This window comes from Hypomesus transpacificus, chromosome 4, assembly GCF_021917145.1.
Source record: "Hypomesus transpacificus isolate Combined female chromosome 4, fHypTra1, whole genome shotgun sequence".
In the NCBI taxonomy this organism is placed as follows: Eukaryota; Metazoa; Chordata; class Actinopteri; order Osmeriformes; family Osmeridae; genus Hypomesus; species Hypomesus transpacificus.
Genome location: NC_061063.1, coordinates 8602946 through 8619125, shown reverse-complemented (window position 1 = coordinate 8619125; position 16180 = coordinate 8602946). Strand labels below are relative to the sequence as shown.

At 47.2% G+C, this 16180-nt stretch overlaps 1 protein-coding gene and 1 long non-coding RNA gene across 2 annotated transcripts; one reads left to right on the top strand and one right to left on the bottom strand.

Moving 5' to 3' along the window:
* Positions 1-1699: 1699 nt before the first annotated feature.
* LOC124466895 lies at positions 1700-9011 on the bottom strand. Its single transcript, XR_006956014.1, has 3 exons — positions 8925-9011; positions 5682-5821; positions 1700-3248 (listed from the first exon to the last, which is right to left on the bottom strand). It is a non-coding gene; the product is annotated as an uncharacterized LOC124466895 (long non-coding RNA).
* On the top strand, positions 8963-15461 carry LOC124466892 (prolyl endopeptidase-like). Its single transcript, XM_047018837.1, has 15 exons — positions 8963-9203; positions 9617-9691; positions 9824-9957; positions 10076-10206; positions 10337-10546; positions 10887-11008; positions 11220-11325; positions 11560-11751; positions 12777-12974; positions 13079-13182; positions 13307-13443; positions 13619-13713; positions 13856-13987; positions 14599-14755; positions 14866-15461. The coding sequence occupies exons 1-15, from the start codon at positions 9162-9164 to the stop codon at positions 15158-15160; spliced, it is 2130 nt and encodes a 709-aa protein (XP_046874793.1). The 5' UTR covers positions 8963-9161; the 3' UTR covers positions 15161-15461.
* Positions 15462-16180: the final 719 nt, after the last annotated feature.

The window sequence follows — 16180 nt, the reverse complement described above, 5'->3', positions numbered from 1 at the left end:
AATATCGTAAGACAAGAAAATATCGAAAGCCACAGAATGCATCTGTCCCTATGCGCGGCAGAAAAAAAGCAACAACAAAAAAAACTAAGGCTGTTATCCACCCTTTAAATCCTACAAAACTTCAATCTCCCCCCCAACTTCCACCCCACACTAGGGGGCTCATTGCCTACACCCCCAGACCTCATCTACAGCCCAACCGCAGGTTCTCCAGAAGGACACCGTGGGGGGGGGGGGGGGGGACAACAAGTTCAGCAACGGGTCAGTTGAGATTCCCCCCACCCCCCACCTAATCCCTGCCTCCCCAAACTTCCTTTCACAAAATGATTGGCACACACATGGATGCACACCTACAAGACACACAACAGTCAGAAAGCACACACACACACACACCAGCCAGCCATTAACACCACTTCCCTCTCTCGGGCACTCAGTCTGTTGAGTGAAGGCTTCAACTTTCCTAGTTTCCCTTACGCTCCTGTGTCTCTCTGTCTGCCAGCTTGTTCCACCCTAAAGCTCAGCCAACCTGCTGGGTCAAAATACCCAGTCATGCAGCAAAAGCAAAACAATGACTCATGGAGAAAACAAATCTGGGGATACCCAACAGGTAATTACAGCATGACTACCTGTTTATGGCAGTACACATCGTCTGGAGTTTTAGGTGGATCCAGCTCTTGTTATTGAAGACACAACATGGTGTTCATGAGCTCATGCTCTGTGGAGGAGGGATGATCTTGTGATGGTTGGACCAGCGGTTGCTTAGACACGCACTTGTGACCTGCCATCCCTGCTCGGCTGTGTGATGGCCTGGGGGAAGGGAGACGTGCTGCACTCGTGTGACTTTTTTCTGTTGTTAAGACTGAAAGTGAGACCACTTCAGAGTGTTTGTGGTGGTTGAGTGCAGTTGTGACATAAACCGTAGATTTGAGTGTGTAAGTATTTTTTGGTGGGTGTCTGTGGTAAATCTAACTGAATGGCAGATGTGAACTTGTTGATCCCAAACAGTCTTTCATACACATACTTGAATCCTTCTCTCTTTCTCTTTATTTCTTTTCTTATTTTTACCTGACTTATTTCCTTTCCCCTCCATTGTTCAGCCCCACACAGGACTGTAGTAAACAGTCAAACTAAACACTAAACAGTGAACAGTAGACAGATAAACAGATATCCAGGAGACTACCGCCGTAAAGAGGATTAATTTCTCTGTTTGTGCATCATCTCCTCTGTCAATGCAGACGTCAGGGAATGACCATCGGAACTCCCCGGCAACAGCCCCCCCCCCCCCCCCCCCCCCCCCACGCACACACACACTTCAACGCCAAGGCAGCCCTTTCTGTAAATGTGGTCGCCATGGTGATGTTGACATTCCATTTGTTTACCGCCACTCGCGGGATTTAGCGCACCCTCAGATCCCTTTAACCCCTGGGATTATCCCCTTGGAGAAACCTTAAATATATATGATTGCATTATGTGGTGGTTTCATTACTGAAGTACTGCAGGCTTGTTTTTCCTGGCTCCTTGTCCTCGCCTGTCTTTGTTTTTGATAGTAGTTATTGTTCTGTGTGTGTGTGAGTGTGTGTGTGTGAGTGTGTGTGTGTGTGTGTGAGTGTGTGTGTGTGTGTGTGTGTGTGAGTGTGTGTGCGTGTGTGATGGGGGTGGAGGGTTGATTGTAAAGAGTAATCCAAGGTGTATCATTCAAATGGCAGCATCTGTCATACATGTAGTCGATGAGTGAGACTCCAGGACGAAGCTATGGTTTTCCGGGCCTCCCCCCATCTATCACTCTCCCACCTCCACCACCACCACCAAGGAGTTACTCATCTTTCAGACAGATAACCTTCCCCCCGCTGGTTTGACACTGAGAGAAGCCATGGATGTTGGGAGGCTCTTTGTGCTCACTGAAATGTCTTGTTGATGTCCCATTTTAGCAAGGCAGAATGATATATACAAGACACACAACTCCTATAATCTCTAAGGTAGAATTCAAATAGCAAATACATATATTTAATCTTGACCCGTAATCTTGGCAGATCCTACAAAAACCCTTCAAAACAGGCAAACAAGCCTCTCAAGGAGATGTGTTGTCCGGTTAGCGCTTAGCAAAACACAACAACAGTGGAGACTAAGCTAGCTTGGGTGCCTGTCATAAGTTCCTCCACATCTGTCACAAGATTGGGATCATGTGCTAGGAATTGTTTTCTCCCCCCTCCTTTCTTTCTCGTTGTCCTTTTCTTATTCTCCTAATTCTCAGAACCGTGTTACGTAGAAGGAGGGGTCGTTTGTTCTAGCCAATGAGAGTGAATGTTGTTGGGATGGGGGTGGGGCTGGTTGATGTATTGGGGTTTAGTATGTGGTGAGGGGGTGAAGGAACATCTGGAGGAGGATAAGGAGGAAGTGAGGTTGGGGAGGTGTGATAAAGTCATAAAACAAAGTGGATGTCCAAGTGACATCCAAATCTGGAATAACACGCTTTTATCTGTACAATCTGTACATTTTTATTTTCCACCGTCGTGTGAGAAGGAGATCAGAAATTAAGATGTAAGTGTAAAGTAGTCAGTATTAACCCCTTTCGTCCAAACAGACAAATATGTTTGTGGTAATCCTCTTGATGCCAATGTAAGAACCATGCGTTCATCTTTGATGTCGTGCTACATAAATGAAGGCTTTCAGCATCACTTTGTTCTAGAGATTACATGCTACAGTATGGGTTCCATGGTCAATATGTGCATGCAGATATCAACGAAAACAAAAAACAAACAAACACATAACCTAAACCTATATACAAACCTTACATACATACAAATCCTACAGCCCCATAATATAAAGACTGTCCTCAACAACAACAACAATTTATGGACCTGTTGGCACACAAGTGCTATCTTCAGAGGAAAAGAAATGAGATCCAACACTTTCTCACAACATTTTTGTGTGTGCAGAGCTGCTGTGGAGGCAGAGCTGCTGTGGAGGCAGAGCTGCTGTGGAGGCAGAGCTGCTCTGGTGGCAGAGCTGCTGTGGAGGCAGAGCTGCTGTCTGTGCAGAGCTGCTGTGGAGGCAGAGCAGCGCTGGTGGCAGAGCTGCTGTGGAGGCAGAGCTGCTGTGGAGGCAGAGCTGCTGTCTGTGCAGAGCTGCTGTAGAGGCAGAGCTGCTCTGGAGGCAGAGCTGCTGTGGAGGCAGAGCTGCTGTGGTGGCAGCGCTGCTCTGGAGGCAGACAAAAGTAGCGGTCCGCCTGTTTCACACCTCTGTGTTGCACACTATTAAAGAGGAAGGAAAGAGACGTGAGCTCGTGAGAATGCGGCTACTCATCTCTCTGCACCATGAGCTGCACCACAAGCTGTGTGTGCCAAGCTGTTATGTGGCCTGACTGTTTGGCTACGCTTAACTTCAAATTGAACGTTAATAAATTATACCAGTATGGTCCTACGGGGGATTCCAGACTGGGGTTGCTATGTATCTCCATCAGATTAAGATGATTGCAGTTAATAAGTAGGAGCTGGTTGGATTAATATGCAAAGATTGGAAACTTTAAGCCCTGAAAAGCAAAGCCAGGCAGAAAGGAAGTGAGTGAATGAGAAAGAGTGTGTGTGGTGTGTGTGTGCATGTGCATGTGTGTGTGCATGTAGATCATCAACATGTTCACTTCCAAAAAAACTACCCAGACAAAAATCAATATGCATTGATATATGCATTGCCAGGTTTTGAACACGCGCCACCCACATGTCTCCTCCTATCCGAGTCACTTCCAGAGGGGATGTAATGGGGGAGGGAGGGGGCTGTACAGGCCTGTCTGCCGGAGGGGGGGGGGGGGGGTAGGGGGGGTGTCAACAGGTGGGCTTGTCTGTAAAGGCGACCCTCAGATAGACTTGAGACCCCCAGATCCCTCTGTCAGACAGGGGAACAGCGGATTTGAACCCAAATCCACCGGATCAATAAAAGTGTCTGCTAATTAGGCTGGATCTGGACCTGCCCGTGGAGAGAGGGGGACGAGTAACTGAGGAGGCAGGGAGGGAGGGAGGGGTGGGGGGATGGGGGGAGAAGGAGGACAGGAAAACAAGAGGAACAGCCAGAGCTGACTCAGGGGTGTCTAGACAGAGGGAAAACCCCAGACAGATGGAGAGAAGACAGGAGAGTAGAGGAGTGGAAAGCAGGTGAAGGAGTGACTGCTGTCCTACTCTGCCTTCCTGCCTCCCTCTTTCTCCCTCTCCATTCTCCTGTCTTACATCTATTGCCTGTTGTCCTTGTTCCCGTGTTCGGTGTCTTTTTTGACCCCAATCTTCCCCTCCTTGTTCTCCTCCCCTCCGTCCTACTGCTCACTCTGACCTAATTCTCCTTGTTTAATCTGCTTCTTCTTTAGGACAACAATCAACCCCCTAATTGTTCTAATCCTGCTGGTCTTTAACTGTCCCTCCAGGCCATGCATGTGCCGCTAGCAGTGATGCTGCTAACTAAACGATACTCGATATCTGGCAGAAAGCCACCGAGCATGGCCCTTCTCCCTCCTAACAGCTAAGGATTATGCCTCATCAACAGACTTAATTGGGCTACTTTAATTTGAGATTTTTGCTTTACAACAACAACAAAAAAAGATTGAAAAGATTAAGATAAGCGACTGAGTTGATTATTATCAATTTTGCTGAATATAACTTTTAATAAGATTTAGACCTGCTTTGTTTCTGGTTTTGTAAAAACCACTGAGAGAAGACAAGATAAGGCATTATACTGGTTAAAAACTCCTTGCTCAACAGTTGTTTTGGTCTGTTTAGAAGTTTTGATTTGAGTCAAAGTTATGTAAACCTAATTGATGCCCATTATATGACAGTTCTTTTCATTATAACAATGGGGATATACATATATAAATGTTCAAATAAATCTACAAATATAAAGATATCTGCCAATCTGCTTGGACTGTGTAGAATTGATCTGATGTATACATGAACTCTAAACAGAAAACCTGTCCTGTCCCGTCTGTAAATGAGAACCTTAGAGAAGAACATTATGGCTTTGAAGAACTTAATGGATTTAGCTTCAGATCAGAAGCCTGCCTTTCTGAGCTAAACATGAACTACTAGTAAGCTTGGGGGTAAAGGTCAAGGTCAAAATAAGAAAAAGTCTCTGGCATTCATTCCCGTCTATTAGATATGGGGAGAAGGGTGGCTGCAAGGATGACCACTTGGAAAATGTTTATATATGTATGTATTTTTGTTTGTGTGTGTGTGTGTGTGTGTATGAATGCAGGTTTGGACACAGTGTGAAATGTGTCCATGTGTCTAAAGGTGTATCGTGAGTTTACCTTGATCACCAATGACTCACAGTCCTCTAATCTACCTCTATCTTGATCCAGATCTCTCTTTCTCGGCATGTGGACAGGTGTGTATTTTTGTCTGCCTCTAAGTGTGTCAGTGCTCCATAACTAGTCTGAACATCCTCTCCCTCATTTTGGCTGTGAATGTCCAGTCACGCCTCCCGCCCTCCCTCCCTCCACTCCTCCCCCCCTTTCTCTCCTCCCTCTCTCTGAATGGTGAATGTCTGTATTATAATCTGATTGATGGGTAATCTGTCGTGGATTGGCAGGCTACTTGTGCCCATGGCCTGTTGGAAAATCAACAGGCGAGGCAGTTTCCCTAGTGTTTCTTGGCAGGGCCACGCTGGTTTCATAACCCTCCATCTGTCTTGGCTGCTCCACTTACCTCCTTGCAGATATCATCCAGTGCCTGGATGGTCATGTGACTGGCAGGCGGCAGCGTCTCAGGCGTTGAGACGCTGTAGCTAGCCAGGCTGTTGGTCACTCTGCGAGTTGGCCTTTCTTACCAGTATGAACTCTCATATCCTGAAGAAAATAAAAAAGTACAATGTAGGAAAACAATGGATCTGTTCCAAAAATAATCCTCAGACTAATTATCCATTCATCTCCCTTTCCTGGATAAGCACCACCTCCCTCTGTGTAACAATCTCCATCATTTCCTTGTCGGCGTATTAAAGCTGAGAGACTCTTTAACCACGCAAACGAGCTTGGTGGTATTTGTTTGTGAATGATACACATCCTGCCAAAACTAGCTACTGTCACACTACCCCCTGAATATGATATGTGAATATGGTTTCTGTAGAAGTAGCCTAATTGTACTGCTTTGAATAGTGTAATTACAGTATATGTATCTGGCACGAGGGTTGCGCAACCTCTGTCAATGTAACACAATGATACATGACTTCATAGATCATTTGAGACTACTTTAAGATCCCCTATTTCATTATTGGACGAGGGTTAACGAGGACGAGGGGAAGAGGAAGATTTAACAGGGAGTCCAGATGTCTTGAGTCTTCCAGTAACAGCATCCCTCCCCACCATTGTCGACTGTGTTAATCTTCTGCAGATAAATTAGGCTGAAATTAGCCCCCTCCCCTCACTCCCCTCCCCTCCTTTTCCCAGTCGTTTTCACAGCTTTGTGGATTAGACAGATTAAAAGTCTGAAACTCTGTTTTTGTCATTTTCTCTGTCTCTGTCTCTGTCGCTCTCTCTCTCTGTCTCTCTCTCTCCTTCACTATCTATCACAACACACCTCAGTTGACACTAAGCCCCTTACAGTATCTACAAACCCCACTATTACTATCTTCTCAACCATTCCACAAGCATTTCTATATTATGAACCACATTAACTTCAACCATTTCCTGGACACAAAAACAATCTGTATTCAAGAAATGTGTAAAAGAAAAAGTTGAATTTCATAGACTTTAGCAACTACAAAGACTACTGTTTGTATAACAATTATTTCTATGGTGCAGCATGTTAGAATAACAGTTTAGTGACATTTCAGTTTCATTGTGTCTTTTTCTCTTCCTCCAACAGCATTAAGGTGACCTGCGTACTGCTGTAGCTGTACCTGCCTGTCCCTCTGGCACACAAACACACTCACACAAATACACACACATTCTCAGGGCTTGTGGAGAATCAAAAGGAAGCTGCAGGTTGTGATGAACTCAGAATGTTTCTGGTGTTGCTGAGTGTGAACTGATAAAGGTTCTAGGATGGCACTATTGCCACCGTAAAAGCCCTGACTGATTCAGTTCACTGAAGCCCATGTATTGTTTTCTGTTGTTGTTCTCTGAGCCCAATGATCCCTGAACGTGATGAGGACACCGAGTTTCCCTTTACCTGTCTAGGCAGCAGATGTGTCACTGTTCTGCTGTTATTGGTCTCCTTGTAATTGTAACTAAATTGTCTTTTTGTGATGGAGGTGAGTGCAGAGTCATGGTAACTGTCTCAGTTAGGTAATTTTTTCCAGTCAATGGACTTGCAAAATAATTATTGACAAGCCGACACTTGACATAATTTCCTGTTCCCAGAAGGGGGGGGAGGGGTGGGGGGGAGGAGAAGAGAGGGGGGGGGGATTATGGGAAAGGATATGTATCATCATGTATCTGCGTTTCTCTGGTCACAGAATGGCAATTGATGTGAGCGTAAAACTGGCTAGGATTATGGTTAAGGTTATGGTCATGTTGAATAATTCAACAAAATTTTCGTTAGGTATGTGTGTTGACATTGTATGCGCTGACATTAGCTGCAAGCTGTGTGTTGTCTTTGCGCATAAAATTGCAGGGGAAGGGACGGAGGGGGCAGGGTGAGGGCAGAGGAGGGCAGGGAGAGGATAGGAGGGGGGGAGGGCAGAGGGGAATGAGTCAGGACGGGAGACAGGAGGAGGGTAGGAGTAAGGACAAGAGGGGGGCAGGGGGGCTGGGGGAAGACAGGATGGGCAGGAGGGAGGACAGGAGGACAAGAGGGGGGCAGGGGGGGCTGGGGGAAGACAGGATGGGCAGGAGGGAGGACAGGAGGACAGGATGGGCAGGAGGGAGGACAGGAGGACAAGAGGGGGGCAGGGGGGGCTGGGGGAAGACAGGATGGGCAGGAGGGAGGACAGGAGGACAGGATGGGCAGGAGGGAGGACAGGAGGACAGGATGGGCAGGAGGGAGGACAGGAGGACAAAGGTGGGAGGAAAGCAAATCCCAGGTGCCTGGTGTGGATCCACAGTTTGCTGCTTGAGGCCATAAAGGAGCTAACATGAGGGAGTGAGAAGCTGTTAGGACAGGAGTACACTCATTCATATCCTTCTTGGACAACTACATGCCCACATATGTACTGTACAGGATTGCGTTTTCTGGAAAATTACACTGCACGAAAACCGGTCGAAGTGGGGACATGATGAAACCAGAAGCGGAGATAGCATGGGTGCGGTAGCCCCAGGGCCCCGTGCTACTTAGGGGCCCCTCAAACGCCGCCGATCTTGCGGCACTTGACGAGAACAGGGGCCCTTGCTAAGTGACACATTGCAGATTATTAGCTGAAAGCTGATTATTGTATATCGGGCGCATTTAAAAGAAAAGAACGAGATTGTGTTTTATTTGACATATAGGCTTACTTGGCTCAACAAGTGACACTTTATAACATATGCATTCATCAGATATTTTACATTTTTCTTTTTAATTTTCAAATGACTTGGTAGCAGAGGGCCCCGTGATGAAGCTCCGCCCCCACTGTACTGAGAGTCTAGCTCCGCCCCTGGATTCACATGACAGAGAGAGCTTTACAAAAAGTGCATAGGTCAATGATGCATGCTGGGAGACCGGTAAGAAGCGAGTTGCAGTAGTCCAACTTGGGCGACAAGTGCATGGACTAGCAGCTGTGTTGCCACATTAAAATTGCAATGCAGTGGATGACAAACACAGACACACACATACACACACACACATGTCAAATAATTCCCAGGTATGCATTCTGGCAAAACTTTAAACACATTCCCTTTATTTGATACACACTTTACTGCTGTTGTATGACTGTAAACTAATTATTAATAAAAACTACAAAAAAAACATCTGCCAGGACCCCACACATGCACACACAGATTCACACACACTCGCTTCCTGTCCCTCCCACAGTACCTGCCAAACTGGATGGATGACGTCACTTCCTGCCAGGAGCAGGACAAACGCTGGCTGTGTTAGGAGAGTGTGAGTGGGTGAGAGAGTAACATGATTTCACTTTCACTTCTGACTCTCAGGCACTGACTCACACAGTTTGCTGGGACCGACAGACGGAAGAACCCACATCAAAAAGATACAGACAGACAGACGGACTCACAGCTTGGGAGGCAAATCGATACGTCTGAAGACACTGATATGGAATTCAAATACCCAGCAGCCAGAAGGGATGAGAGTAAGGTCGGTGTCAAATTGCCATTGGGCTCTCTCTCTTTTCTCGCCCCTTCTATCTTAAAGGGGCAGGCACTGAACCAGGACGTGCACTCCAGGCCAGGGCTAGGCGGAACAAGAGACTGTAGAAAACTGCATCCTGTCCCTTCATACTGTTCCTTACCTGGGCACAGTGTGTTTCTTATCTGTAGCAATCAATTATTTGTGTTCTGCCTGACATGCCTGAATGAGCCCTTGTGCTTTCAACTAAGATACCATGAACTCTGGTTTCCAGCTAATGTACCCAAAGAACTGCTTTTATGTTTCTACAGAAATCGTCTTTCGTAGAACTCTGAGGCAGTGTGTGTCATGAAAAAGCACGTGAAGCGATGTGTGTGTGTTTGTAGTACCGCTGTCATGTGTAGCCTACCTCTGTCCATCAGGTTGATGTGTACCATGGGGTCAAGGTACCTGATCCTTATGCCTGGCTGGAGGACACTGACAGCGAGGAGACCAAGGTGATCCAGGAAATCAACAACAGCACAGCATCAAACTGTACATACATTTGGTATTCATTATGATCTAGAACACAAACGTTTCCTAAATACACATATGTGTGTGGGTGTGTGTGTGTGTGTTTGTGTAATTAGGCCTTTGTGGAGGAGCAAAACAAGCTGACTATGCCTTACCTGGAGCAGTGCACCATCAGATCTCAGTTTAAGCAGAGACTCACCGAGCTCTACAACTATCCCAAATACAGCTGCCCCTACAAGAGAGGAGACAGGTAGGAACTAAGTACAGGAGAGACCAGAGCACAGTAGACTAGGACCGCAGACAACAGGAGAGCACAGCAGAGCACAGCAGAGTAAAGTAGAATAATGTTGCCCTGCTTGTTCCCCCAGGTACTTCTACTTCCACAACCAAGGCCTGCAGAACCAGGATGTGCTATACGTCCAAGACTCCCTCGACGGCCCTGCCTCTGTCTTCTTTGACCCCAACACCCTGTCAGAGGACGGAACCGTGGCTCTCAAGAGTGAGTCACACTCACCCCCCCCCCCCCCTCTCCCTGCCCCACACACACAATCACATCCACACACACTAGAGGTTTGTCAGTAGGTGGCCTGTCATGGGTCTTACTCTAGCTTTCTGTCCCCCCCTCCCAGTGGGCCGTCTGTCGGAGGAGTGTGAGTACTTTGCCTACGGCCTGAGCACCAGCGGCTCCGACTGGGTGACGGTGCGCTTCCTGCGGGTCAGCGACCTTGTCACGCTGCCGGATGTCCTTGAGCGTGTCAAGTTCAGCTGCCTGGCCTGGACGCACGACGCACGGGGTGTCTTCTACAACTGTTACCCCCGCCCGGACGGCAAGGCTGATGGTCTGAGACACACATTCACATTCAGTCACTCTGCTGTGAACACTCACACAAACCGCAAACTGCTTCTGCCCTAATGCAGATAGGGTCAAAACTGACGGATACAAATGTGCAAAACACACATATGCACACCTACACACACACACACACACGCACACACGCACACATGCACACACACACACACACACACACACACAAACATACAAGGCTGAGTTATTAAAAAAAAAGTAGAACATGAAAGAAAGAGGAAGTGAGAATGTTTTAATGATCATTTCTCATCCACCCATTTCCTTTCACACGCAAGAAAACCTGCAGCCAATCATCTCTCTCCATTTAACAACAGGGACAGAGACCACATCCAACATCAACCAGAAGCTCTACTACCATGTGATTGGCACCAGCCAATCAGAGGACATCCTGGTGGCAGAGTTCCTTGACCACCCCAAGTGGCACAGCTCTGTGACGGTGGGTGGAGATGTTCTGACATGGGGGATTTAGTTGGCACAGTACAATATTATCTGTCTGTCTGTCTCTCTATCCATCTATTTCTCCTGACAAAGCCTCACCTCTAATTTAATTTCAAAATAAGTGCACATGCAGCACAAATATTTCCAAGTATATTTCAACTTTCTAGTTTTCTTACTCCCTTTTTTTCACTCTCCCTCCCATTCTCTAGGTGTCAGATGATGGCAGGTATGTGGTTCTGTCCATCACAGAGGGCTGTGAGCCAGTCAACCAGCTGTGGTACTGCAACCTGCAGAAGTTGACCAATGGCATCACAGGTGGACACCTCCTCTGCCCCCCTTCCCCTCAACATTTCGAACAAAGAAAGCACCAGAATGATTTTTGTATTACCTGGAATCACTTCAGAAACTCAAGCCAGGGTTCCACCGCATTGAGTGTTCCTGAACACATTCCTGTCGAGAAATCTCAGCCTGCATCACATTCATCCATGGTAGCTTTCTGTCCTGTGCACGTTTCAATCTCCTACTCACCTCTCTTCCCCTGTTTCCCAGGCCTGCTGCCCTGGGTGAAGCTGGTGTCCACCTTTGAGGCACAGTACTCCTACATCACCAACGAGGGCAGCGTGTTCACGTTCAGGACCAACCTGGACGCCCCTCGGTACCGTGTCATCAACGTGGACGTGGAGAAGCCAGACAGGAGCCTGTGGGCCGCGCTGCTGCCCCAGCACGACAAGGACGTCCTGGGTAGGAATGCAATGCGGTCACGCTGGAGGGGCTTTGCACACCACAAAGCCCTCATCTGTCTTGACGCACTCTCACACTGTTTGGGCTGAGATGTGGTTTTGCGAGGTAAAGGTTTTCTGCACAGTCAATCGACGGGAAAGGATGATAGTTTGTTGTGATGTATGAGTGCGTAACTGGACGCAGATTAGAACATCTGTCTTCGAGCAAGGGAACCCAGAGAGGAATTCCCTGGTGCTGTGTTTGGGCTTTTCAATTTGTGGTCAGGGGCTAGTCCAAAATGCACAGTTACCAAACGAGGGTCACTTTTTGTAGGGCTGATGCTGATTTAGGGAGCAGACCACATCGTAGCACACTTCAAGGGGGAACCTTCTTTCTTGGTAAAGCCTGCTTTCGTCAGAGAACTGACATATCTAATCAAAAAGCGAAACTTCAGCTTTGAGCAATTACGTGAGGAAGTGTCCTCTCCTTAGAAACTTTCAAAGTTTCTTGGCAATGGTAACACTCAAACACACACACACATGGGACAAATCAGGGATGTGCACATACAAAAAGCGGAAATGCAGTTATGTGCGTACAGTTCAGACGTGTGTGTGGTTCAGTTGTTTCCAAACTCGGAACTAAACTGAACTGACTGTTGTGTAGTGTAGTATTCAGTGAGCCACACAGGAAATCACAATGGCTGAACGATTGTCATTTCACTTTGCACATACAATGTTAGTTTCACACTGCACACTCTCCAAATTGGGGTAGAAAACAGAATCCTTTAACTGTATTCTGCTGGTTGTCTTTTGTCAGTCAATATACCGATTGAGATTGTTAGACTAAATTCAGACTGTTCTTTTTTTGAATTTGCTCACTTTACTAAATTCCTTCAGAGCCTATTTCCCAGAAAGTGTATACAATTATCAATAGGCCATCTACGAAAGAAGGTATTTACCAACCAGTGCATGTCAGGAACAGGCTGCCACCTAGAGGCCATTTGGGAATGTTTCCCAAACATCCATATGTCTCCCTGAACACACCAGGCTTTGTGGCGTGTGTGAACCAACGCCATCTGCTGGTGAACTACGTGCATGACGTGAAGGACATCCTGCAGCTGTATGAGCTGTCGGGCGGCCGGTGGGTTCGAGATCTGCCTCTCGACGTGGGCACTGTAGCCGGTCTCAGCTGCAAGAAGAAACACTCTGACTTCTTCTACAAGTTCACCTCCTTCACTACCCCAGGTTAGACACACACACACACACACATACACACACACACACACACACACACACACACACACACACACACACACACACACACTGACGTTGCTGTCTTCTCTCTCCAGGTATCATCTACCACTGTGACCTCAGCCAGGAGAACCCAGAGCCCTCTGTCTTCAGACAGGTGGAGGTGAAGGGAGTCCGACAGGAGGACTATGAGACCCACCAGGTTTGAGGTCAAGGGTCAGGGTTCAGGGGCTAGAACCAGAGTTTAGGGTTGGAATGAGCCGACTTGGCTTTGAGCTCTCTATGTCAGACCTCCAGACTTGAGAAATCATTCTCTGCTGTGTCAGGTATTTTATCCCAGCAAGGATGGAACCAAGATCCCAATGTTCCTGGTTCACGCCAGGGGCTTGAAGAAGGACGGGACACATCCTGTCTTCCTGTATGGATACGGAGGCTTTGAGAACTCTGTCCAACCACACTACAAGTGAGGAACATCCCTACAGTACATCTATCTCTGTGTGTGTGTGCGCATTGATTTGTGTGTCTGTCTTTGCTCATTTGTGTTTAAGCATGCTGGTTGATGTGTGATCACAATTATTTTCCTCTTTTTCTGTCACTCCCCTCTCTCTTGCTCTCTCTGTCTTTGTCTCTCTCCCCAGTGTTGCCTACCTGCTGTATGTGAGACACCTGGGAGGAGTCCTGGCTGTGGCCAACATCAGAGGAGGAGGGGAATACGGCCTGGACTGGCACAAAGGTGCACACACACCTCCAGTACACACATACACACACACACACACATACACACATAGGCTTTCACTAAAACGATTATCCTGATCTCTGTGTGTATGTGTGTGTGTATCTGTGTGTGTGTGTGTGTGTGTGTGTAATTACTGTAGCTGGTACTCTGGGGAACAAGCAGACATGCTTTGATGACTTCCAGTGTGCTGCTGAGTATCTGATCCAGGAGAAGTACACCACGTCCAGCCTCATCGCCATCAACGGGGCCTCCAACGGAGGACTACTTGTTGGTACGGACATGTGTGTGTGTGTGTGTGTTATATGGAGGACGTTAATCCAATTATCACTAAGGTAATCAGGCCCATACATTTGAACATGATTCTTCTAAATGGACCCCCAGCTCCTGCCATCAGAACAGCATTATCTCCTTTTGATTCTATCAGATTGATTCTATCGTCAGTGTAATGGTTAATGTCAAATCCATCCAGCTACTTAGCTTCAATTAATTCAGGGATTAAACAGCACATTAAACAGTAGTTAGCCACGTCATTTGGAAAGACTGCCAGCCATATGCCATTGTACTGCTCTATCTAGAGTGTACTTCTTTACAGTGTTTGGGGCTATTTGGGAGCGATTGCAAATAGAGTAAAGGCAATCATGTTTTAAATGTGTGTGTGTGTGTGTGTGCATCTTGAATTAATCGTTTATGTGTGTGTGCAGGCAGCATTAGTCATTTATATAAGTGTGTGTGTGTGTTTGTGTGTATGGCCCAAATGAATTAGTTATATGTTGGTTATTTATACAGTATCTTTTCTATTAAAGTTTGTTTTAATGATTTCTCCCTCTTCCTCCCTCCTTCTCTCCCCCCCCCCCCCCCCCTTCTTCCTTCTCTCTCTCTAAGCTGCGTGTGTGAACCAGCGTCCAGGCCTGTTTGGCTGTGCGGTTGCTGAGGTGGGAGTGATGGACATGCTCAAGTTCCACAAGTTCACCATCGGACACGCCTGGACCACTGACTACGGCTCTGCAGACAAACCGGAGCAGTTCCAATGGCTCATCAAGTATGTCTGTGACCCACACACCCACGTGCACACACACACACACCCATGTACATACACACCACACACCCTTTCCCAAGTACAACTAACAAATTGTCCCTCCCTCCCTCCAGATACTCCCCCCTCCACAACTTGCCCCCGGCTTCCTACTCCGGCCCCCCCTACCCTGCCATCCTGCTGCTGACAGCCGACCATGATGACCGGGTGGTGCCCCTGCACACCCTCAAGTACTGCGCAGCCCTGCAGCAAGGCGTGGGCGGCAGCCCCGGCCAGCGGCAGCCCCTCCTGGTCCGGGTGGACACACGCAGCGGGCACGGGGCGGGCAAGCCCACCGCCAAGGCCATTCTGGAGGACACGGACATCTACTGCTTCATCGCCCAGACCCTGGGGCTGAAATGGAGGGCGTGAGGGAGAGAGGGGAGCTGGGGGAGATAAGAGGAGGAAACTAGGTAGAGGTAGAAAGGTAGATTAGAGAGAAACGCTGGGAGAGGGATAGAGGGAGAGAAGACGAAGATGGCGTTTGTAATGAGTGAACAGGGAAGAACAACACAAACACTGGGAAAGGTTCATTAGTTACTGAATCAAACTCCAATCCCACTTAAAAAGTTTAGTATATAAATACTTACAAATTGGCTACTCTTTTCATTGATGTATTCATTGACACAAATCTATTGTATTATTCATTTTTGATAATAAAATGTTTTCTTTATTTCTATGCCTATCTATTATCATATTCACTATTATAAAACGATTTATCCATAAACTTAGTAGTGTTAAGTAACAGCTTTTTGAGAGATGCTACACTCACATCCACCACCAGGAGGCAGTGTAGGATTTCCAAAAGCCTCTGTCTCACACTGAAACTCACCCAGAAACATTGAAGCCCACTGGAACTACTGTCAAATCAATCAGACACATTCTGCTGCAGTGAAGTCGGAGGTCCATGTCAGATTTACATATTTCTATTCTCCACTCCTCCCCTCTCCTTTCTTTTCAGACAGGGGTTTTGATCGCAGCCCCCCCCACCCCCCACAGGAACCTGATCTGACTCAAACAAAGAATGTTGCAACAGTAGAAACTGAACAGTCACACTAGAAAAGAACATTAGTACTGAGGATATCCAAAACGTCTGTAAAAGTCAGTCTGTCAGTCAGAAACAGCTACAGCTGGCGGTCAGCCAGAGTTTAATCTGAGCTCACCAAAAACTGGGATTTCTGAACTGTCCAGCAAGCCCCAGCTCTCTCACAGCACAGACAGAGGGGCTTGGAGGGCAGTGGGAAGGAGAGAGGGATATAAAGGGATGGAGCGACAGCAAAGAGCATACGGTGATAGAGAGGAATGGAGAATAAAGTATTTGGAACTAATAGCTTTCCATCCCTTGAGGAGGAGAGACAGGATGATTGAAGGAGAGACAAAGCCAGTAATCAG

Bases quoted from the DNA above. Each gene is read 5' to 3' on its own strand.
- LOC124466892 (XM_047018837.1), top strand. From the start codon at position 9,162: ATGGAATTCAAATACCCAGCAGCCAGAAGGGATGAGAGTAAG. The intron at 9,204-9,616 runs GTCGGTGTCAAA...TCTGTCCATCAG, and splicing joins CCAGAAGGGATGAGAGTAAG to GTTGATGTGTACCATGGGGT. The intron at 11,009-11,219 runs GTGGGTGGAGAT...CCCATTCTCTAG, and splicing joins AGTGGCACAGCTCTGTGACG to GTGTCAGATGATGGCAGGTA.